We start from the raw sequence: 26,108 nt of genomic DNA on the forward strand, positions 1-26,108 counted from the left end.
AAAAAGAAATCTATGTCCCTCACCCTTATGTTCATGTGCATGGCTAGGGCACTATAACTCAGCCCCTTACAGGAACAATAACAACGGTCTCTTATACACAGACGTCTATTTGTTTCGCCCACATAGAACATCTTACAGGACTTGCAGTGAGCCAAATATGTTAAAAATCCGTGTATTACAATCAGCTCGAGTCTTAACATAATAACATAATAAACCTTCCTATCATCAGGATGTGTAAAAATTAATGACTCATCAATGTAAACACAGAATGAGCATGTGCCACACATTTTGGTGCCTAAAACACTATCTGTCCTTACTGGAATTAAGTCCTTAGGGTGACATGACCTCCTCCTGAGTGATTTCTTATTTCTATAGCTAAACGTGGGTCTGGGTCCTACTAAACTGACAATCTTTTCATCTGTGTGAAGAACATGCCGGTACCTTGTAAAAATATCTCTCAACTTGTTGTTATCACTTCTATAAGTAAGACAAAACATAGGCCCATTACTTTGTGTCCTCTTATCTCCACTAGCTGCTAGAGGTGAAGAAACATATGGGCACCCATTGGTAAATCTAGATACCATAGCTAAAGAACAGGCTTCCTCCATCTCAGGCTTTTTATAACCCCTTTTTATAAAATCTGTCTTAATCTGTTCCAGGCCTCCTTCAAACTCATCAGTATTAAGGAAAAGCCTAGAAGTTCTGAATGCCTGCCCTTTAACAGTATTAGGGAAAACAGGTTCTGGATGCATGCTAGTGCAATGTAGCAGGGTCAAAAACAATCTTTCCTATGCATCCTAGTAGAAAAAATTTCATCAGCTTCTTCACTACTTGTATATCTAAAAATTAATAATGTCTGTCTGCATCATTCAGAGAGAATCTCAAAAACTACTACTACTATTCACAGTATCAAAAAAATCCAAACGTTGCTTGACATTATCCTTCCATAAAAAGAAGAGATCATCCACGAACTGATGGTAGAAGCACAAGCCTCTCCCTACACCCACACACACCCACACACATACACAAATACACACTATTTTATGTATGGTTATATGATGTAGGCAATCTCTCCTTACGTTTGAGTAACTTTGGATTCTTCCTTAAAAGAAATCATGCATGAGTACCCCACATTGTGTTTACATTGTTGTTTAATAAAAAAGCCAAATATGTATGCTTAACATGAACTTTATTAGTAATTATACACATCAGGTAATTATTTTATCAGGAGTTTAATTTATTAATATTCCATTTGAAGCTACACAGACCTGGATGCAAAGTAAGAAATATAATGAATTAGAAAAGTATATAAACCCCATTCATGGACATATGTCAGCAGAGTTATAATTTTTGAAAGGTAGATACTGATTAGGAATTTTCTGGATCCAAGTAAAGAACAAATGTATGAGGATACTTTGCATATAATTAACACAGTTTGATTAAGAACTTGTCACTATAAAAACACCTCCAACTTCAAAAAGACAACTACCATAATAAATGATCTCTGTATTCAGACCAATTTCTAAATTACCTTGGATTCCCAGTATTGGCGGCGTTGTTGGTATTGCTCCAGTTATAGACTCCTGTTCACATGTTCCATTTGAAGGGATATTTCTCACACAGCCACAGCTGCCTTCCGTTTGATTTGAACACCTTCCATAAATGTTACACATTTCACTGCTCCAGATATATCCAGTCTCACAGGTACACAGCGTTTCACTATTTACAAGAGTGCATACTGAAAAAAGATAACAGAACCATTCATTACATTTGATAAAAAATCTAATGGCACACTGAAAAATAATGATATGGTTATATATCTTCTGGAAATCATCATTAAGATCCCTAGAATTAGTAATTTTTAAGTACCTTTCTCTGTCCTGACCACTCTGTGCTTCTGTGCACTGAAGTGCATGTGACTTGTGAAGTTTCTGCACTGTGTTTGAAATCAGGCATGTAGCTAGTTAACTATAAAGTGCATAACAGTTTGCATTTACATTTACAATGAACGTTTCTTCTGCAGACGCCATATCACATACAGCCCTCTGTATTTTCTGCTAGAGGCTTTATTCCTTGTCCAAATAACCTCTTTCATATAATAGGTTTCACCTCATCATCCACTGACTAAATACAAACTCAGCCCAGATTTCACTATATCATAGTAAGTGGGTGAGATGCAAGACAAATAATATATATACCTATAAAATTCATGTGAATGTCTGCAATACTTCAAAAAGTAAATTACTAATTACATTTTTAGTTTCTACTTGAAAATGCATTAAGTGAAACAAAGATAAATGTATGGACCGTGTTTGTGCCTGGGTACTTAAAACGAGTGTTTGATTTCAACTTTTGAGTGTGATAATGTTCTTTATGAAATTACCTGCAGTAAGATTAAGGTAGGTGATATCTGCTGCAAACCCTGGAGTCAGCAATGTACTAATTCTGAGGGGATTAGAAACATTGTTTAGAAAACTCTTCAGCATGAGCTGATATTTAGGTGGAAGGTCAATGTGAAGCTCATATTCAAACATGCCTGCGAAAAAGAAAACCGAATTGTTAATAACTCACTTTGTTTACATTTGAATTCATTGAGAGTTCTTAAGCATTTGGCATAAAACTAAATTATATTAAAGAACAGGGTCAAGTTGGCAGTTATTTCAAAAAAGTGTTAACAAATAAGTGTACTGTTTATTCTACAGCTTTTCAAAGGCAGATACATATGTGTCCCTTGTCGATAGATGCTCCTATCGTAATCACAAGTCTTTTATATATATATATATATATATATATATATATAAGTTATGCTGTTCTGTCTGCAGTTACATACATTCATAGGTTAATAAATTGTTACTAGGCAAATAACCATGAGTGCCTTTCTAAGCCTTCCCAAGTTTTCCTAAAAGAATAATGACATCCTGTAGCCAAACAGGACATTGAGGGCCAAACATTTATAAGCTACCTCTGTCCATAAAAGCACATGGGTGCCGGGCCTTGTGTAAACTTCCTATTCCCCATCAACTGGTCTAGGCTGCACTTAAATAGGCTAATAAACAAACTCAGCTTTACATGATTTGGAAGCCTATTCCATAGGACGGGCAGTCTCTAAGACACATAACTGTCTTTCCAGCATGTTCTGTTTAGGTTACAGACAAAAGTCAGTTCCCTAGACCATGTATTTCTGGTACTGTATGACTTATGCATCTGTATGAGATTCATAAGCGTTAGGTTTGCAAGTGCCTTGTAACCCAGGCATAAATCACTCCTAAGCAATGTATAGGAGACTGAGTAGAGGAAAAGAGCTTTAAGGTGCTTTACGTCAGGCAGGTTTGCTATGTCTTGAATTCTTTTTCTAAGAAACCTCAGAGGTCACTCTAGTAGCTGCATACACCTGGTCAGGTAAATACTGAAGTAAGCATTGTACTTTATCATTGATCTGTTAAGGGCAGAGTACAGTTGGATAATAACCTCTTTGTGCCTAGATGTCATGCCTTTAGTTATAAGTCGAACAACATAAAAGGACTTTCTCACCATTGTGGCCACATGATGGTCAATGGTAAGGGTACTGTCTTCATGAGGAATACTAATATCTGCAGTGTTTTCAGTAAAATCCAGCTTACAATGCTCTGCAAACCTAGCCAGCCATAAGCGTTCAGCATTTGCTTTAATTTCAGAGAAATTCAAGCCAAAAAGGAGCAGACTCAGTACTGAACCCTTGGTAGTCCAGTAATGGCTGGCGTCTTACTGGAGGTGACCTCACCTATTTTGACCTCCTGGGTTCTACCAGTGAGCCAGCTGGCTATCCAGCTGGTGATAAAAGGGTTTATACCTAAATTAGTGAGTTTGTTTATAATGCCTGAGTTGGGTATTGTACCTAAACATTTGGCCAGGTCATGGTAAGCTGTGTGTATAGTCTTGCCTTCATCCATTGCTTTGATTCTCCTCTCAAAGAAGTCCACCAGGTTTAATAGGCTTGACCTTCCTTTACAATGCCAAACTGTGATGGGTCCAGCATTTGCAGGTTACATATTCCCTCAATTATCATGTCCATGATGATTTTTTTTCCATGGCCTTACATATGAGGCTGGTTAGGTTTATGGGCCTGTAGTTATCTGGATCATTGATCAGACCTTATTTTTGCAGGGGAATGACTGTAGCCATCTTCCATTCCTTGAGCAGAGAACCTGACTGTAGGCACCAGCTGAAAAGTGATTCGAGTGGACCAAACAGGTCATGTTTCATGGTCTTTATTAAGAATCCTGGGATGTTATTTGACACCATCTATGCAGTCTTTCTGGCCTTGGAAAGTGCACTGATGACCTGTTCCCTGGTAATGGTTGGAGGCTTTGTGATATGTAACAGTTGGGGGTGTTGGGGAGATATTTGAGCTGAACTTGATAGCCAATAGGTTGGCAATGGCCTCTGGTTCATTCTGGGTGTTGCCATTTACAATAAGCTCTGTGCATTGTTGTATATTTCCCCTGAGGTTACAGACAACGATGTAGAAAACTTTGTGGCTGTGCTTTGCCTAAGAAGCTATTTTATCTTCAAATTTAGCATTTGAAATTCTAACTAACCCTCTTACCTGTCTGTTTAGATTGGTCAGGGAGTTTTAGTATGTCGGGCTTTGTCCATCTTATGCTTGACCAAGATTTTTTTATTCTGTTGTATTACTGATTAATACTATGATTCGACCAGGGTGGATTGCCTTTTGAGTTCATCTGATTCTTAATATGAGTGGAAACAGCTTGCTTGCTACAGCTGTCAGTATGGTTGTACAGAGATTAAGTAAATACCTCAGCATTTTCTATGGTGTTTAGAGGGACTGGGGTTTCTTGGTGTCACTTAGTAGAGAGAGGATAACTTTGGAATATTTCCTAAAAGTTTTTGGTTTCGCTGGATCCCAGGATTTAATTTTTATTTCAAGCAATACTGTTCTATGGTAAAATCTGATGAGAAGACATTGCATTTGATGAGGAATATCACTCCCCCATGTTACTGAGTACAGGGTCAAGGATGTTTGTACCTCTGGTAGGAGAATGGAACAACTGTTCCAGGATGTTGGTATTATTTAAGTTTAGGAATCCAATGGCTTGTGCATTAGAAGAGGTGTAGGCTTCCCTATCTGTATAGTGTTAAATGAGATCCACCATGAATATTGTTTTGGGATGAAAGGTGAGGGACTCTAGTACACTGAGATAGGTAGCATGGGTTTTCTGAGAAACTGAGGGGACCTATCTGTTGCAAGGATACAGTACAAGACCCTGTTTATCGTGAGTTGCACATGTGTGTTTTCCAGTGGGTCATACACTTTACTTGTCTGGTTGTGAGGGTGTTTTTAATTTAGACTGAGAGTCATTCACTTTTAGTTCCCTCCTGTGTAGTAGCTGGTCTCATACATGTCAACCTGGAAACATCAAAAATCTGGAAAAAGGCCCATAAAAAGTAGGTACAATGGGCCAAAAGATGGTATGCTGATTAACATAAAAGTTGCATACAAAATTATGTAACACAGCCCACTCCAGTGGAATTTTGGGATACAAACATTCAGATGCAAATTGAACAAGCATAATATTAAACGCAAAATATAACCAAAACAATAGTGTCTTATTTATATTAACATTTGAACTTTTATAAAACGTTGAACTTGTATAAAACTAAAAATGTCCTTTTATTAAAATATAATTAAGTGCTGCACTCATCATATAAAATTAAAATAATGCAATTTGTGTAAAAAGTCAAATGAATTCTAATAACTACTGAACTGGCGTAAACTTTAAATAAATACAAATTAAATGAGCTCTAACTACTAAACTGGTATTAAATAAAAGTAAAATAAATACAAATCAATTTTTTTGTACAAAATAACATCAAATAAACACAGATTAACAAGGCAGACAAAGCAGAACATCACATAAAAATGAATAAAATGCATGTGGAATTGAATTAATAAAGTAATTAGTGGGAATGCAACATGGAATAAATAAAAATCTTGGCACCCTAATGTCACGCTAAACTCTTTCTATTTGGCATAGCATGAAACATTCTTTGCCCTTCTCCATTTCGGCTAGAGAACTACTGCTGAGGTACTCCCCTTTCCCAAACACACCAGCATATATGATACTTAGAATACACGTGCACGCACACACAGATGCGTGTGCATACACACACACACACACACACACACACACACACTCACTCACTGACTCATGAGTCACCATGACACCGTTTCACATTTCTATAATATGCCTAGATTTAGATAGGGCATAGCAATGCATCTGATACCCTGTCAAAAAACAATATGAACTTCAGCACGACTTAGCCCACACCTGTGAAATATAACAGCTGAGAAAGTTTGACATTTAAGTCTTTGGCAGTGCAGCAACAAAACTCTCTGTAACACACTTGTTTATTTAATTTCATTACAATTGGGGTATAAGAGGTACTCAATTTATTTGGTCTTGACCAAGCCAAATAATAACAATAATAATAATAATAATGTGAAACAAATACAGAAAATTAGTGATGGTTTAGCAGTACTCTGATTCACTTAGAAAGTTAATACATCAACATACTTTATATCATCCTGCATTTTCTAAAGAATAAGAGGTAAGAGACACCAGTACTCATCACGGACTGTGACTGACTATAATCCACAGTGATTTTATTTACCAGTAAAAAAAAAAAAAAAAACATCACAAAGGAGATTGAGAAGTTTTACAAAAACAGGGCAAGTCTGAAATAAAAAAAAAACAACAATCAGCACTCAGCAGTGAAAATAAACTGTCCCCAGGATTCAGTAAACTCCACATAGGAATAGTGTTATTCCTACACAGAGTAAATGGTGTCCATGTCTGCATTCCCCCTCTCTGCAGTGCGCCTTACATATTATTAATGAAGGCACACTACTGAGAGTGAGCCACAAAAACAGATACTGAATGAATGCTAGGGGGTGTGTTACAGTGCTGGCAGATCTATAACACATCCCCTGCACTGACAACGTGCTGTACAGCACTTTACAAAATCAAAAAGTGTCCAGGGACACTGAAATACTTAATGGCAAGTAAAAGAAATGCAGTCGGTGTGTGACAGGTACTGTCACACACCCCTTGCATTGTGAAAGAGCCGTACGGCACTTTACATTAAAAAACAATGTCCACAGACACTGACATTATGAATGGGAACTGAATGCAATGCAGGGGGTGTGTGACACTTACTGTGGCATGTCCCCTGAATTGTGAAAGTGCTGTACTACATCACTAAATAAAATAAATTAAATAAAAAAGAAAAGAAAACTGATGTCCTATGTAAAAGCTGAATGTTCTGTCTTGGTATTCAAACCTTGCACATTCTACATGACTCGAACCACTAAGCTAAAGGAACTTTTTGAAGTTCAGCTATACATTTGTATACAGCATCTACTATAACTGAAATCTGGATAGCTCCCTTAGCTAAGGGGTCTGTCCAAATTACAGCTATAAAAGAACCTATATATAAAAGTATAGCTAAAATTTGGACAGCTCTGTTAGCTAAGGGAGCTTTCCAAATTTCTGCTATAGAAGAAGCTTTATACAAATGTCTAGCTGATATTTGAACAGCTCTGTTAGCTTATGTGTTAAAGTCATGGCTTGGCATGTAGTAGGTGTGCGGCTTGAATACCAAGACAGGGCATTTAGCTTTTACATGGGAAAGCAGTTTTATGTGTTTTTATTTTATTTAATGATATAGTAATTAATATTTGTCAACCAGGGTAGTATAGCTGGTCCAAATTCCCAGTGTCAGTGGAGATATAAGGTGAAAACCCCCATTTAAACACAAGTATCTCATACAGTACAGTCACACCCCAAGGTAATGCAATGAAAGCACATCGGGGGAGTTCATGTAATTTATACAGTGACTGGTCATTGATATTCCTAAACAAGCACACTGATTGTTCAGCCCAGTTAGTGTGCTCATTGTAAATCCTAGCATATACCAATGGAAAAAGTTATGGTTGCCGCTGACTCTATTCCATTGCTGTATACTGTAATTTTATATATTTTTTTAACAAAAAATAAAATAAAAATAATCTGCACTCTGGACATAGCAGAGAGACAGGATGGAGAAAATACTAGAAAATCATGTCCGTTATTCAAAACTAAAGACACATACCTGATTTTCCTTGTATTTTCTCCATTCTCTCTCTCCTACCCCTAAATTGTTCGACATTTTATTTTTGTATATATATAAAAAAAATATATATATATATATAGTAAACAAAACTGGAGTAATGGAGACCTTCTTTTCTGCAATGCTTCCTTTGCAAAGCACTGATGTACTGGGTATGCATGGAAACTCAAGTCCCATACACATGCACAGTACATCAGAGAAAGCCCCCAGATACTGGAAAAATGTGGAAGGACAGCATGGTGCTGGGATACAAAGACATTTATTTAAGAAAAGTACATATTTTCTCTTAAATAATGTCATTGTATAATAGCAATAACTGACCCCCTTGGTCATGGCATAGTAAGATTTTTCCCATGGTTACCTTTATTTAATCAATCGGGCTTCGCTGCCATGATTAAACCACAACAACCATGGCTAAATCTTAATATACCATACCGACGTTGTCAGTTATTGCTTAAGTAAAAAAAAAAAAAATATATATATATATATATATATATATATATATATATACATATATACATACATACACACTTAATAATAATAATGCATCAGTAATGAGTAATTAATATTCAATTTTGACTTCTTTTTTAAATAAAAACATTTGTTTGCCCTTAGCTCAGTTTTGCTTAGCACTGCTAAGCCAAGCTAAGCAATGCTAAAACAGTACCTGTCTGAGCAATACTTAGCAGTGCTCAGCTCTGCTTAACTGGCATGAGCATTGCTAAGAAGTCCCATTCTATGCAGTATTCAGCTCTGCTAAACATATTTGCATACTGCTAAGCACTGCTCAGCATTTGCCACCTTAAGCACTACTCAACTCAGCTTAGCAAGTTTGCGCACTGCTCAGCTTTGCTCAGCATTTTTGAAAATGGTCCAATAATAGCAAAGGGTGTGAATACGACCTTATTTAAACCACACAGGCAGGAATACTGGCAGCAAAGTGATGAGGTTAAAACTACCAGCATAAGAATTGCAACAAAACCCAAATTAAAGGTAGTGCTGTTAAATGCTAGGAGTTTAACGTTAAATTGCACTCATTGCAAACAGTCTTAACCATGGAAAATGCTGGCATCTGCGCATTAACAGAAACCTGGCTCAAAGCTGTGGAGAGCACCCCAGCTATACCTGGTTACTCATCCTATCATACACTCAGACCCCAAACTATGGGTGTGTATTAAAGCAAAAGGAGGAGGAGTTTCAATATACATTAAAGACATACACACCTCCAGGCTGGTCAAACTGTATGACACACAGGAGACACTCCAGGTGCAGTTAGCCATTGACAAGACCCCTATACAAATCATAGCTAGCTACCAGACCCCAAATCTGACCTAATATGCTCAAACTGCCTATCTAGACCTGTTTGAATCTATCCAGATTCAACCCTTTACCCTGATCCTGAGTGACTTTAACTACCCAAACAATGACTTTAAGCACTACTACTCATGCCAGAACACACATGGCCAGAGATTCCTCAATTATGTCAATGCAAATGCTTTGGAACAGCTAGTCGATACCCCCACAAGAGGTGGTAATATCCTGGACTTGGTATTAATTGATATGAGTTACCACTTCAGCATCCCAGCAGTATCAACCTCCCTTGTAAAATTAGACCATAAAGCAGTTATGCTTGAAGTCACCATCCCCCTCGACCACCCTCTAGCTAGGGTCATACAAAAACACTTTTCCAGAGCATATTACAGCCTCCTGAGGGATGGTATAGACAGCTTCACAGCCCCAACCCCCCTCTCTAGGAACTGGTACCAGTATCCAGAACTATACTAAATTACTGTATGAACATTTATATGGCTGCATGGAATCAGGAATACCTGACAGGACTAAATCATCCCCCGCAAGAAAGAGTAAATCTGTCTGGTGGACTCTATAACAAAAGGAAAAAAGTGCCATCCAGGACCAAAAAGGAGCAGGTGCCCAATTGGAAGCAATCTCTTCTTAGCTTAAACAAGCATATAAGAACCCTAGTGAAATCCTGTTAAGCAAATTTCAAGCCCAGATTGTCCACATCTACTGGAGACAGTCATAATGCCTTCTTCACATATGTCCGTAATCTCAAAGGTAGCACCCAGATCTGTTTAAAACTGGTGGTCAGGGACACCACATATACAAATGCCATAGATATAGCAAACCTGCTGGCTGACAGATTCAGTGGAAATTTTACCCTTCTGTTCCCCCCATCAGTAAATCAGGACATTCCCAGTACCTGCACCCTTCCCCTTACATCTAGGGATCAGGCCATCACTGCTCCCTCAAAAGCAAAATATACAGCCTCCATTGGACATGATAACATCCCAGGCTGCATCCTATATGAATGCAGGCAGGAACTTGCAGCAGCATTATGCACCCTATTCATCCAAAGCTTGACTATCGGCCTGGTCCCAGCTGATTGGAGGGCAGGCACTGTCACCCCTTTACACAAAGGTGGAGTATCCACCGATCCGGGAAATTATAGACCCATCAGCCTAACTAGCCTGATCTGCAAGGCCATGGAATGGATTATCATGGACCTCATTAACAAGGACATTGTTAACCTCCAAACACTTGATCCCACACAGTTTGGCTTTGTGAAGGGGAGGTTATGCCTGTTACATTTGATCAACATTTTTGAGATATTCATCAAAGCCATGGATGAGGGGAAGACAGTGCACACCACCTACCATGACCTGGCCTATGCCTTTGACACTATTCCCCACTTGGGCATAATAGATAAACATTCTGAACTAGGCATCGATCTGTATGTTACCAGATATGCAGCTAACTGGCTCACTGATAGAACCAACCTAGTCAAAATAGGGGACACCACCTCAAGCAGGAGACCTGTATTGAGTGGCATACACCAAGGTTTGTTTTTGGAGCCTCTCTTATGTGAAATATACTTTTCTGAGATACAGGTGAAAACCAGTGGGCTATGGCTGACCAAGTTTGCAAATAACTGCAAGCTTGGAGCTGTCAATTCCCCTAGTGATGTGGACATCTTCTAAGAGGGTCTCACCCAACCAAATGACTGGTGCTAGAAACATGGCCTCAAGCTGAAAACAAAAGAGTGCATCATCATCCCCTTTGGGAGAGTGATGTCCCCACAAATGATCACATTATTAACAATGTCCTAAACATGCAGTCAGTTGTGTGGGATTTGGAAACCTAGATTGATAGCAACCTGACTTTTGACCACCATGTTGCTTCCAATGTATGGAAAGCTTCTTACATGTCCCAGCTCATAAGTAAGGGTATCTCATCCAGGGACATAACATCCCTGTATTCTTCCCTTATAAAGCCCATAATTAAGTACAATGCCCCATTCAACATGTGCCTCACAAAGCACATGCAGCAGCTGGAGAGAACACAGAGGTTCCTTACCAAGAGAATCCATTCCCTCAAAAACCTACCAGACACAGATAGGCTAAAAGTCCTGTCCCACCACACTGTGTCATACAGACTCCTCAGAGGTGACCTCTGTCTGGCATACAAGACCATGACCGACCCAGCCCTGATGGAGTTGCTGTATATCCGTAAGACAAAAACTTGTGCAACCTGCACGCAAGGCCTTAACCTAGTCTGTGACATGAATAGAACTTGTTTTCTGGATAGATTTGTGTTCCAAAGATGCGGCCAACTGTGGAATAGAGTCCCTGTCCATGTCATGCAAATCACCTCTCTAGGCCTCTTTAAGAAGAACCTGGATGACTGGATGGGAAACAATACCCCTGGGATCCCACCTGTGTCTCTACTGGACAGGGGAAACAGGTGCTGACTTTGAAGGAACATGGGCAAAAGTCTTGGTTAGGCCTATAAAGGCATCCAGACCAATAGCCTAGTATCATCCTATAAAACTTTTACCGTAGATGTTTGCTGTAATTATTTCAGACTGGCCTGCAATGTTGTCTGAAATTATTCCCTGTGAGTCTGAACTCTGTAGTTACTGTATTGATAGAGTATTGTATTGTTCCTTTATTAATTATTATTAAATATAGGTAAACCTTGTAATTGTGTATGGTCTGTATAGAACTAAGTAAGCTCTTAGAATACTTGCATGTATATTCGGTGGCACTGGATAGCCCACACCAATAGGCTCAGTCTTGGTCACTCTTACCATTTGACTAATAAACACATCACACAGTAGGATTCATCACCCTTTGGTAAGGGCCTTACAGTAGCTGATAAAGAGCTGGATTGTGGCAGTCAGAACTACTTTTAAGTGTGGGCAAAAGGGACCATAGCTGGTAAACCTGTGCCAGCCTTTCACAGAAGTGCATGTGTCTGTGTGTGATTCATAAATCAAATCTCAAAGTTTGTGTGTCAGCTACTTGGGCAGGGACACAAAGCACAGTTTGGACAGAGAAGGTGAGGGATGTTTTGCTTGGGCACTTTGCTGAGATGTTAACCATACAGCTGTGCCAGTGGGGAGTCTTATCGGGGATCTGGAGAGAGAGGGAGAAACCAGCCCTAGACTGACTGTGATCTCTGTGTGCTCTGAAGGGTAATTGTAATTTACTGTGTGTGCATTTCTCATACACCCATTGTGTAAATTCCTCACTGGTGGTAGTAGTGATGATAGAGGCTCCTTGATTACTGGGCCAATACAGGGATGTGACACTGACAGTATGTACTGGTGGATACAGCTGGCATATCACATCATGTACCATCATTGAGCCCATCTCAGTCTGCCAATGTCATACAGGATTATTTCACAGATTGTCCAGGTCTCCCTGACCATTCCTGACATATTCTGGCTAGGTCAGTGTGTACCCCACACCTGTATCTGAATGCCTGACACCTATGGCTAGCATACGTGGTGAGCCCCTGCAGCAGAATAACAGGTTATAGTTACTAGTAGTGGGGGGGGGATGCCGGCTCTGGCTCAGCAGCAGTGCATACATATTGAGCATGCCACTTAAGGGAATGGATACAGTATCAGATATTCATGCACCGGTACTGTGTTACCAGTGGTCTGGCATGTCACAGACCCATTTCCCAAACTCTGTGTACAAACATTATGTATAGTCCACCTGATGTGCAGGAATACAAATTTGTCTAACAGGGGGGTTTACATCAATCAGGCACATGTACCCGTTTTGCAAATATCTGGGCAAAGCAGATGTCAGACACCTATAAGAAGGTAACCCTACACCATATATGCACTGGTCTCTGTTACTGTGTACCCCAGATGTTCCTGGAATGTCCACATGCATCTATAGTAGCACTCAACTATCTGTGAGATGTAGGCTGGATGACATGTTATAGTAATGTTGCCCATAAGGGACACCTAGCGGTTGATGGCAGTGATGTCTGCGGACACATAACAACACAGTCTGTCACAGCAGTCAGGCCATGTCTAGTAGTCCTGGTACCATCTCAGGTTACTAGGCTATGGGCTGTGAGCAAACATATGTCTAGCCCACATGTTAGCACATGCATATGCAAGGCAGCAACTGATGTCCCTGTCCAACAGGAACACAAGTGGTATCCCAAGGGTGTATATGCTGTTAACAATCCAATTGACCAGGTTACACCTGCAAAGATTTAGGTAGCTACCCTGCCTGATGTGGACAGGGTGCCCATTCCACTGCAGGTTGCTTGTGTGTGACACATATGTAAGTTGTACACAAGACAGTCCAGGTCACTCACTGTGTGTGTGTGTGTGTGTGTGTGTGTGTGTGTGTGTGTGTGTATGTGTGTGTGTGTGTGTGTGTGTGTGTGTGTGTGTGTGTGTTACCACAGTGGAGCATGGCTTACAGTTGTGCTGCACTGACAGCAATGTGGGGTCTGTGATTGCCATGCATGCCACAGTGACATAACCCCTGAGGAGTATGTATGACACCGGGTAGAGGGTTGTCATTATAGTCTAATACCAAGACAGGCCATTCAGCATCTACATTGGAAAGCATGTCTATATTAATGTTAATTTTACATTTTTATATTAATGTTTTTTTTACTTACTGATGTAGTTATTGACATTTGCAAGGAACACGTGCCAGACATCAAAAATATAAACCTGATGCATTTAATGTTCGTCAAAAAGGTCAAGTTTAAGCATAGCTGGGCAGTTTTGCATAGTGTGGCATGGTGCTCAGCAATGCTTGAATGAAATACGAGGTATATACAGCAGTCTAACAGCAGATGCTCACTGTCTGAACGATTAGGGCACCGGCAATTGTACATTAAGTGCAAGGGTCGAATCGTGACCATTCAGCTTTTTACACGTTATAGGGGAAATGTTGTAAACGTTTAATTTGTTTTGTATATATTACAATATATTAACTGTGATGGTCCAACTTGACCAGAAGCCCATTTGCAGTGGAGATCCAAGTATAAAAGCCCCAATTACACACAAGTGTCCAAAACTATTACAGTTACAGGAACAGATAACGTAGTTAAATGAATAAGTTTAGGAGATATAATAAAATAGATGCACCTAAGAATAAAGGAACATTACTGAACAATAAATTACAATACTGTTGTATATATCTAAGCAGTAATTACCTTGCTATGTGAAGCTAAGGGCAGCAACAAAATAACCAGACCTGGCAAGCTTCAGACTCAGGGCCCTCTGCACCAAAGTCAGAGCATTGCACCAGTATGCCTAATCAGCTACAGGTATTTAATGTTTATTTTAAAATATATAATGCAGTACAGTGATGTAACATTAGAGAAAAATATTCCCCTACAAATTATTAAATCCAGGACCCTCTGCAATAAAGTCAGAGTGTTGCACCATGATGCCATACTATTTATTTAGTGTTTGTTTTAAGATATATCATGCAGTGCTGTAACATTAGGGACAATTTATACCCCTACCAAGTATTAAACCCAGGACCCTCAGCATCAAAGTCAGAGCAATGCACCACTAGTCCAAATCAGCTGTGGATATTTGGTGTTCATTTTTAAATTGTAACATGCAGTACAATGATGTAGTATTAAGGTAACAACTACACCTCTACCAGGTATTAACTCCAGGACCCTCTGAACCAGAGCTGGAGCAACACACCACTACAACAACTAAGATGTAGGGAATTACCCCCATTCCTGTACATATATCATAAGTCACAGTGATGTAACAATAGGGATAACACACACCTCCATCAAATATAGAAACCTGAAACATCTGAACCAAAGCTCAGTGCAATACACCAGTAGCATATCACACCACTGGGGAATTACCGGTGTTTGTACCAAGACAACCCATTTCCCAGTGATACAACTTCCACATATAATGGCATAAATGACAGCTTACTTGGGCCTGTGATGCAGACACCGACCCAATACAGTCAGACAAATGCTGATGCATGTACGCAATGCCTACGATATCAGGTGCACCTGACAGCTGCACAGACTATTGCAGAATGTCCACAGGTGTGTCACCTACTTATGGCATGGTTGTTGTCAAACCTATTCTGTGTGCTGAAGTACTGGCAGTTCAGTGCAGATTGACCTTACAAATTTATGACAGACAAGTCAGTTCAGTGTCACACACCATAGACATCCAAACACACATGTCCATGCCTATCCTGCAAATACACCTCCCATAATAATGACTTAGCTGTGTTATATTCCTAGCATGTCTCACATCAGGAACCCCAAAGTCCAGGCCCACAGTCCAGTGTGTTGCGCAACATTTACATGCTTGTCAATACAACATAGAAATAAATAAGCCCTGCAATGTCCAGCAGAAATGGTTACTGATAACACAGTCACTGCCACCCACAGGAGCACAACAAAGTCTGTGAGGGTGGGATACATGTCACAAATATGTACATGTGTCCTAAATGTCCACTACCACTCACTGTATGGCACTATTACTTAACATACATACCAGAGGCTCATACCACCCCTGGACTGTTATGGGTACACACACCCTGGCCATGTTGTGACACAAGAGCTGACACTGCCCCCTCACTGACATATAAAACATGCAGTACCCCAATGTCATCACACTACCCATTAGGAGTCCTGGCCAGAATACAGCAGCTGTGGCCTGCTACACATGCAGCAGTCTGTCTGGCTAACTGCTACAGACCTAACATACCTCCCAAACACCTAGAGCAGGAGATCCACAACACAACCATACATAAAGTGTTGGTGGGGGAATTCTCAGGTGACAGGGACAAGTGTTGCAGTCTCCTCCTACAAACATACACTGCTGATACACCAGCATCAACTGCAGCATGCACATCCAGATAGAAAGAATGTATGACACACACATTTGCCTGTCAGCTCACTGACCCCACACACATTGTTAAACAGTACACTGCTACAGAATCTGAAGGTCTGTTAACAATGGGCACACATAGCATGAAGCTCTGTGGAAACAAGACATCAATCCATACATTGGAAGAGTATCTCTACATACTCTTTACGATGCTGTAGCTCCCACCTCTCGATAATATCCTACTCACAGGTCTGGAAAATGGGGGAGGCCTACATGAAGCCTTAATTATAGCACTGTGTTGCCATGCTATTGGCTAATAATAATGCAACCCAGCTGTTTGGGATGCTAGTAGCAAGAGGGAGTCACTGATTGCTGCACAGGCAATCACCTGTTCCTGAGAATTACCTAGAAAAATCAAGCAGCTGCCTAAGGTAAATAGCTCTAACACCGTCTTCTTAAAGACAGGCTGCCATTTCCTAGGAAACCACCACTTGACTTCTTCCACAAAAGAGTACAGCAGTATACCAGGTATGCCACACAATTACACATGAAATTGAATGCAGATGGGGGGATGCAGACATGGGATATAGGAATCTCAAAAGTAGGTTTCAACAACATTCAATGTAATGACATGTTGCTGTTATTCTGCAGTCCAGCACTTATGGCCATCACTTATGGCTCTGTCAGCACTGACATATATCACACCTCTGGTCCCTGAGACACCACAGCAATGGTCAGCCCACGTATCACTGATACTGGAATGTATGTTGTACAATAGTGACAGTAATTAGGGGTCGATACATCTGGCATATCACATCATGTACTGTCAGTGAGCCCCTCTCAGTCTCTTAATGTCATACAGGCTTGGTTCAAGGATTGTCCTGATGTCCATGAACATTCTTGATGTACTCTTCCTAGGTCCCTATTTACTCCATAGCTGTATCTCACAGGCTGACACGTATGGCTAGCATACCTGGTGACTCCCTGCTGCAGGAAAGCAGGTCATAGGCAGTAGTATTGGAGAGACACTTGCTCAGTCTCAGCAGCAGTGGGCACATAGGGGCCATACAATGTAAGGCAATGATGAATGTAGCAGATATTAATGTACCATTGATATGTTCCAGGGGTGTTTCATGCCACACACACATTCCCCAAACACTGGAGACAACCTTCAAGTATTGTCCAACTGCTGTGTAGAGGTCTACATTTGTCTGGCAGGGGGTCTACATCTATCAAGCACATGTACACATTCCGCAGACATATGGGTACAGCATATGTCAGACACCTAGTAGGAAGACACCCTACACCAGATATGCAGTGCCCTCTGTTATATGTAGCGCAGATATTGCTGGTATGTCCTCATGCACTCACCTATTTGTTGGAAGTAGTCCATATGACATGCTACTGTAGTGTTGCCCATAGGGGACACACAGCAGTTGATGGCAGTGATGGGTGTAGACACATACCAACACATTCTGTCATAGCACCAGGCCATAACTGGTATCCCTGGTACCATATCAGTTTACGTGGCATATGGGCTCTGAGCACCCATATGCCTAGGCTGGCTGTTAGCCCATGTGCATGCATGCCAGTACCTGATACCCTAGTCCAACAGGGGCACAGGTGTTATCCTAAGGGTGTTTGTGGAGTTAACCATCCATTGATGCAGGTTCCACCTGTAATGGTACTAACAGCTAACCTGCATGAGTTGCCAACAAGCACAGTTGCTGTCACACACCAGGATGATGGCATGTATATGTGTGTTAACACACTGGGGCATGAGTTGCACCTGTGCAGTATTTCCATCATTGTGGTTTCTGCAACTGCCTTGCAAGCCACACTGAGCTCACCCCTGCGGATTATGCATGACACCAGGTATACTGTTAGCTTTATAGGTTATCATTCTATGGTAAATGTTTGAGACCCTGGTATTACCTGGTGGGGAAACTTATTGATGTCCCCAGCTGCTGTATGTGTTATATGATGTGATTGATGAACAGGGAATCATAGATAAAACAGGGCCTTATTGGGGGGAATACAGGGATGTTTGCACCTCATGTCCCCTGATGGCATGCCCGTATGTATGTCTTGGGCCATGTAGCAGCATTGCCTTACAACAGATGCAACCTTGTAGTGATAGGTCTTGGTGCCAAACACCTGTGTCCACAGATCCCTCATGACCAATTGCATGTCTATAATGTATTTAGTACTGTGATAATATGTGTGGAAGTTACTCTCCTCAAAGGGGTTGACAATGGATGTTGTAGTATGTGGCCTAAGTCCTTTTGTCTGTTAACAGTCATCTATCTGTGTGAGACCTTCCTAGGCAGATGTCCACATCATTAGGGAATCTGGTGATGGCACACAGCATGCAGTCATCTGCACACATTGTTGGACATGGGGTAATGGGTGTTCCCTGCACCTCAGTGGTGTACATCACACAGAAAAGAGGGCAGTACACAGAACAACAGGTTAATCCTCTAGATATGGGCAAACCACTCGGGGAGGATTCTCCTATGTGGCATAGGTGTGACGTGTCTGCGCACCACTGTGATACCCCCATGGTAACATATGGCGTGATGTATACATGGAAGTTTTATATCTATAATGGGGAGGTGGGTTATGCCATCACAGGGTTTGTCCAGGTCAAGGGAGGTGGTTTGTAGTGACACCTCTCATTCATGCATATGATGACTGTGTCATACAGGTCAATCTAGTGTAACAGGCATGACCCCTTCCTGGACAATGTGTAACTGTTCAAGATCGAGTGTGTGCAGGTCACAAATGTCATGGTTAATGGGTTCCAATTTAAACTGTGCCATGGCCTTGCAGAACAGCATAGTTAGGCTGCTTGGTGTATCATGTGACTGAGTGGTGTACATCACACCATACTCTGAAGGGGTGACAGTACTCATCCATAAAACATCTGGGACAATGGCAGTGGGCAGCCCTCCTTTGAATACAGTATCCTATGGTGTTACAAGGTTATGGTTTGGGCCATGTAGGATGCACCCTGTCATGTGTTTGTGTCCCATAGCAGATGTATACCATGATGTTCAGCTAACAGTGGTGAACCATTTCCTACATTTAGGAGATGGGTGAGTTTGTGTGGACATCCTGATGTGAAGAGAGGGGGTGGTACCTACACCAATTGTGTCAGCCATCCAGTAAGTCATACCAACAGCACTGGTATATCTAGCTGGTGTCCATGAACACTACAAGTGAGCAGATGCAGGTGCACCCTGTGCTGTTGCAGACATATGTGCAGTAGGGGAGAGAACTGTCTGTAGTGGATGCAGATAAAGTAAGCTCATTGTTTGTGGTGCAGGTGTGCAGGACTGATGCCATTCTCACGTACGTGCTATGGAGACATTGCTCCAGAATGCGCAACTGCCCCTAATTTGTGTCGGACAGTGGTATGTCATCCCTGCTATAGACAATATGTATTGCAGATGTCCACCAGACAGGTGGACATATCCTAGCAGATGAAGGTGTATGCCTGTAGTGTATAGTATACTACATGCATCTATAGAAATGCACATATAGTGCTTGTGTGTATGTAGGCCTATTGCTGCCAGTCTTTGATGAGGTGTTGGAAGCTGTGTGGCTGTGTATACACCCCGCCCAGAAGGATATACTACATGTTGGAGGTGTATGAATGGCTGACCATAACTAGATGCGTATTGTGGGAGATGGTGAGTGCAAACATGACCACTTGATGTTAGTGTTGCATTGATGATGACACTGTAGGTATGCTGCAGTGGTAACCTCTGTTGTGTATTGTCAACTGCACTACACCTTCAGCTCATGTGTGAGTAGTCTCTTGCTGCACTGAGGTGCTTGTAATTAGACTGATGACATCTCTCCAGGCAGTTGTGTGCTGTCATGAGTATGCCTTACAATGCATGTTACAGTAATTGAAGTTACCCAGGTTCAGGGTACAGACACAATTCCTATTACAGTTGATGATTTCCATATAAGCAGAAAGTGATTACTGGTCACATGTGGTGGCCAGCAGCTAGCTGTAATTTGCATAGGTGTGTGTGCTGTCAGTGGCGAACTACCCATACAGTGTTCCCAATGCATCTTACTGGCTGTACAGCGTGGAGGTGTTTATGTGTCTCATATTTACTGAAACACCATGTCCCATGCCATTACTGGCTTCCCCTTTATGTTCTGAATGTATGATGGGATCCTTGACCAGGTAAGGCTGGGGTGCTCTCTGCAGCTGTGAACCATGGTGTCTATGACTGCATAGATGGCTGCAGTTCCCAGGGTTAAGAATGCTTGCAATGAGGTCTGAGTCATGTATACACCTGTACTGTTTAGCAGCATGGCCTTCAATGAGTACCGCACTGACAGTTGTATGTTGGTATTAATTACCTCATCGCAATTACTAATGGGGTCACTATGGGCCTGCCAACAACCAGTGCCAGACCCATGAAGACCTGTGAAGATGGATGGAGGCCATCACTTGCAGAGCATCGTGGTCTGTTTATCATATCACCCCACAATCACAGGTACTTGTACACTGGGAATATCACAAGATGAAAGGGGCACATATTAAGGCCAACCATTTCATGATTGCATTGCACCATATGTCTGAGTGAGTGTAGAATGCTGTTTAAGGCTACAGACATACCTGCCTGGGACACATAATCAGTGTGCTCACTCCTGTCTCACTGCATATTAGTCCAGGACTATACATGTCATGCCAGGAACACCTACAGGTACTGTGACAGACTCATGACAGTACCTGTTGGTGAGAGACATTAAAAGTGCGTATGCAATATGGTGGAGTGTGTCACCTGCCTCAACCTTGATGCAGATGAGGACAGTTTGCATGGTACTGTGTTTGACATGAATGGGGTGTGCTTTCCTGAAAAAGGGTAGCCTGTGGTAGACAAATACGTTTCTCCGGCAGATAATTTTTCTGTCTCATATGTGTTTCTGGCCTGTTGTACTGGTAATGCTTAGAGTTATGCTCACATATATGGGGCAGATGTTGAAGGGCAGGGCACAGCATTACCATCTAGGCATGCCAAAGCCCACTTGTGGTAAACCTGTCAGATACAGAGTGGGGCGGTACCGAATCTGGGAATTCTGCATGCAACAGGTGATGAAGGGCATGGATAACATCTGTGGGTGTTAGCTTAGCCTTTCACATGATGGGTTGCCAACTGGCTTACTGACAGAACCCACACTGTAAAAGTAGTTGAATCCAAATCCAGCTCCAGACAAGTGACAAATGGAGTACCTCACGGTTCAGTCCTGGGACCTCTCTTGCTTGACATCTACTTCTCTGAAGTACAGACCAACACTAAGGGACTCTGGCTAACAAAGTTCGTAGATGACTACAAACTGGGAGCCATTATTGAATCCCCAAATGATGTGGATACTCTACAAAAGGGCCTTACAGAAAAAGATGCTTGGTACCAGACCATGGGCTCAAGCTCAATGTCAAGAAATGTATAGTTATCCCCTTTGGGAAAAAACATGTACCCATGAATTATCACATAGGTGGCAGTACACTAAACACCGAAAGTGTGATAAGAGACTTAAGGACACAGGTGGACAGTGGTCTCACCTTCAATAACCACATCACCACAACAGTCAGGAAATCCTTCTATGTGGCACACCTCATCACTAAGGGCTTTTCAGCCAGGAAAAAAATAGGTCATTGTCCCACTGTACTCATCCCTCATTAGATCCATTATAGAATACAATGCCCCATTTGGTATGTACCTCACAAGACATCTGCAACAACTGGAAAGGCCGGAGAAATACCTCACTAAAAGAATCATAGGCCTAAAGCAGATGCCCTATGCTGACCACTTTAAAAAACTCCAGCTATACTCTGTCACATATCATCTACTCCAAGGCAATCTCTGTTTAACATACAAGGCCATGTCAAACCCAAAGCTGTTGGACATGCTACAGTTAAAGAAATCCCAATCCCTCAGAGCCACATGCTCCAGGGATCTAAATCTTGTCATAACAATAAAAAACAAAACATGCTGGAGGGATAGATTCCTGACCCAGAGACTCCCCAGACTCTGGAATAGACTGTCCATACATGTCAAGCAGAGTGCCTCTTTGGCCCTCTTCAAAAGAAACCTTGATGATTGGATGGGAGAAAGGAAATTCACCCCAGGGATCATGTCAGTCGCCCTGCTAGACAGGGGTCCAGGCAAGTAAATAGTGTTTGAAGAAATAGCCAGGGGATTGTTATGGCTTGGCTTGTATAGGCCCTATGGCCAATAGCCTAGTACCAACCTATGAACCTATGCTGCTATCTGCATAGGTACATTCCAGAACAGCCATGCTGATAATGTACTGTAGCAATGACCGAGGACTTAACACAGGTAATGTCTACCTTTTGCCTGGATGCAGTCTTTTTACCGATATGATAAAGCATGTGCAAGCCTTTTCTGACTGCTGCCACTAGTTGTTGCCTGAATGTGACAGTGTTATCCTCCTGAGTTCCCAGGTTTTGTCAACACTGTCTGTGTGGCTTAGCCCTTGATGTGAGACGTAGTGTGGCCATGTCCATGACATATGGTAAGATGGTGCTGTTGTCTGCAATCAGCTTGAGTCCAGGACATTGTCACCATTTCATACCCACTGTATGACCCCATAGCAGTATATTAAAGGCAGTTTGTGTGTCTATGACAGACAGCACACTAAGTACAGTGAACACAGTCTTGGACAGTACCTACATATGTGAGTGATGGCAGTTAGCATTAATGACGTGTGGGTCATTGGTTGCAGCAGCTAATCACAGCACCTCCACAGGTCTACATATTGCACATGCATATGCAACACAGATTGGGTTCACCATCTTATCAAATGTGGACTGTGTTACACATCTTGCAGTACTGTGACAGTTGCCAGGACATACCATACCTATGGGAAGTGCAACTGACAGGACTTCCCTGGGTTTGCTAATATGACCGCTTCTTGGAGTCACATTACCTTTGCTTATGCTACTTGACATAACATTCAGGTGCTTCTGATGTGAAATAACTGCTTTATACAACTAGTAGACAATGTTGAGGGTATATTTTTTGTCCTATATTCTAGGGACCTCTGTATTGCTTGAGTCGTTGTCACAGGTGACACCTGGCCAAACACTGACTGCAACCTGCAGGGTGGGACACATGGTGGCCATACCTCTCTCCTCTACATAATATTGCAAAATGTCCTGATGTTTGCCACATATGTTTGTTCCTTTCCACATGATGTTGTGGTTTTGTGGCATATATGTGGCAAAACATGACAGAGTAACACTGAAGAATGATGATGTATATTGTCAAGTCAGAACACATAACCTTCAGGGATGCATGCCAATGCCCCATCTGCTATGCTGTTTACTTTTTATGTGTGCCATGGCAATATGTAAAGATTGAGCCTAATATTTGGCTTTTGTCCAACTCTTCTGTGTGGCTTCATCCACATGTCCTTCTATGATGGCTTGAGAGGTACGCTTGTGGCCCTAACACAGTCACACCACTGAAAGGGAATATACATACATACATACACACACACACCAACCATGTACTACCATTTTTGGGAGTAAAACTCCTACATGGCTAGTTTTACCTATGTTGTTGCTATATACATGACACAACAGGCACAGAGCCTATATAGTGCAGATGTGTCTGCCATTACTGTTCAGGTAGTTGATATATGCAGGCGGTATAAGGATTGCCACTGGGGGGTTGACAGGCCCCAATAATGTTATAACCATCTCACCCATACACAATGCTGCATGTGGACATGCAATGAAACACACATGCACACAGAGTGGAAACTTTTGTGTTTAGAAGACCTACCTTTCTAGTTACCTACACTAGATACTGACATAGGTATTGAATGCACAAATGTGGTATTGATTTATAAAATGTGTAACTTCGCTTCTACGTTTGATGACATCTGTAGTCCCTGACTAGGTTGCCAATGCGAGAGTTAACAGGGTGGAACAGAAACACTAAATTGTATAACCAACACACATACACACACACACACACACACACACACACACACATACACACACACACACACACACACACACACACACACACACACACACACACACACACAGGCATGTCAATGACGCTGATACAGGGGATATGCAGACACAACACATACACTCACACAGTTGGGAGTATTCAGATTATAATCCCTACATATCTAATTGTACATATCTAGTTGTCTGTGTTATAGTGCTACATACCTATTGCATGCACCATGCTGGTTATCTGCTGGAGACATACCTCACAACGTCATACATCAATTAACCTGGGCAAAGCCTTCATTAAATGTGGGATACATTCACAAAATATAGGGACACTTTTCACATATTCTCTTGCATATCTAGAAAACTGATAGGGTAAAAGGTTTTGCATCAGCATGACCTTTCTGTGGGGTATGACGTATGAAATGCATATGACATTGACCCTCAATTATTTGACAATGATTTGACAGAAAAATCCCTTTTGTATGACACATGGACCACATATATGTGGCAAACATCTGGTCATTCTGCAATAAGTTGTACAGTGGGGTGGTATGGCCTACATAATTTATAATGGCTCATCTAAGGTGGATGACATCAACAGGCCCTTTTATATAATGCCATGGAGAGAGGGTCAACAGGCCTCAAAACAGTATAACCAACCTTCGCATGGATGTATCACTCACACACACACACACACACACACACACACATATATATATATATATATATATATATATATATATATATATATATATATATATATATACACACATACATATAGTTGCCAGTATCAGGATGCAAACTCCAACTAGTGGCATGTATTACAGTGTTTACGTACTTATCACAAGTGCCACAGTGCTTAGATTGCTGAAGAGTGTCCAAAGGTGCCTCAAAGGTGAATGACATCACCAGCCCTTGTAAAATAGGGCAATGGGGGGTTTACTAGGTGGAACAGGCCTCAAAATAGTATAACCTACAAAAAACACACACTTAGTTGCCAGTATCGAGATTAAAACTCCTACCTATCTAGTTGTATGCACTATAGTGCAACATACTTATCACATATGCCATGAAGTTTAGATGCCTGATGAGTGTCCAGAAGTGCTTATAAGGTTAATGACATCAGCAGCCCTTGTAAAGTGGGGAAATGTGGGGGTTTACTGGGTGGAACAGGCCTCAAAATGGTCTAACCTACAAACACAGAGACAGAGTTGCTAATACTGAGATTTGAACCTCTGTCTGTCTAGTTGTATATACTACAGTGGTACGTATTTATCGCATACGCCATAAAGCTTAACTGGCTGAAGAGTGTCCAAAGGAGCTTCTAAGGTGAATGACATCAGCAGCCCTTGTAAAGTGGGGCAATAGGGTGTTTACTGGGTGGAACAGGACTCAATAAAGTATAAAAAAGTATAGCTTATAAACACATATATGCTCAGTTGCTAGTACCAAGATTAGAACCCCTACCTATATAACTGTATGTACTATAATGCTACACACTTATTGCATGTGACACAAGCCTTATGCATTTGAAGAGTGTCTGCTACTGCTGTTGGGGTTGATAGGCCATTATTGTGGAGGACACTGGCATCAGGGCCACTAAATGGGTGAGCATTACACAGACATAGGCCTGTTTGGTGTGTGTATACAGATGTAAGTTTAAATGATGCAGAAAGATACACAAGGTGGGTGATGTGAGATTACAACTCATACCTCACTACTATTACACAATGGAGCTCACCAAAGTACTTGCAC

General features: G+C 41.4%; 1 protein-coding gene across 2 annotated transcripts in view; it reads right to left on the minus strand.

Moving 5' to 3' along the window:
* The window catches only part of LOC122794328, a 1,793,522-nt gene that overhangs the window by 935,117 nt on the left and 832,297 nt on the right, over nucleotides 1-26,108 (minus strand). The window contains exons 14-15 of one of the 2 annotated variants that reach the window (XM_044062631.1): nucleotides 2,384-2,536; nucleotides 1,532-1,738 (exon numbers count right to left, since the gene is read on the minus strand). The exons of the other annotated variant lie outside the window; for it this stretch is intronic. Coding sequence (XP_043918566.1) covers nucleotides 1,532-1,738; nucleotides 2,384-2,536 — 360 coding nt within the window. The remainder of the gene's footprint in view (nucleotides 1-1,531; nucleotides 1,739-2,383; nucleotides 2,537-26,108) is intronic. 2 annotated transcript variants of the gene reach the window in all.

The sequence above is a fragment of the Protopterus annectens genome, chromosome 2.part1 (genome assembly GCF_019279795.1).
Source record: "Protopterus annectens isolate FY-2018-M chromosome 2.part1, PAN1.0, whole genome shotgun sequence".
In the NCBI taxonomy this organism is placed as follows: domain Eukaryota; kingdom Metazoa; phylum Chordata; order Ceratodontiformes; family Protopteridae; genus Protopterus; species Protopterus annectens.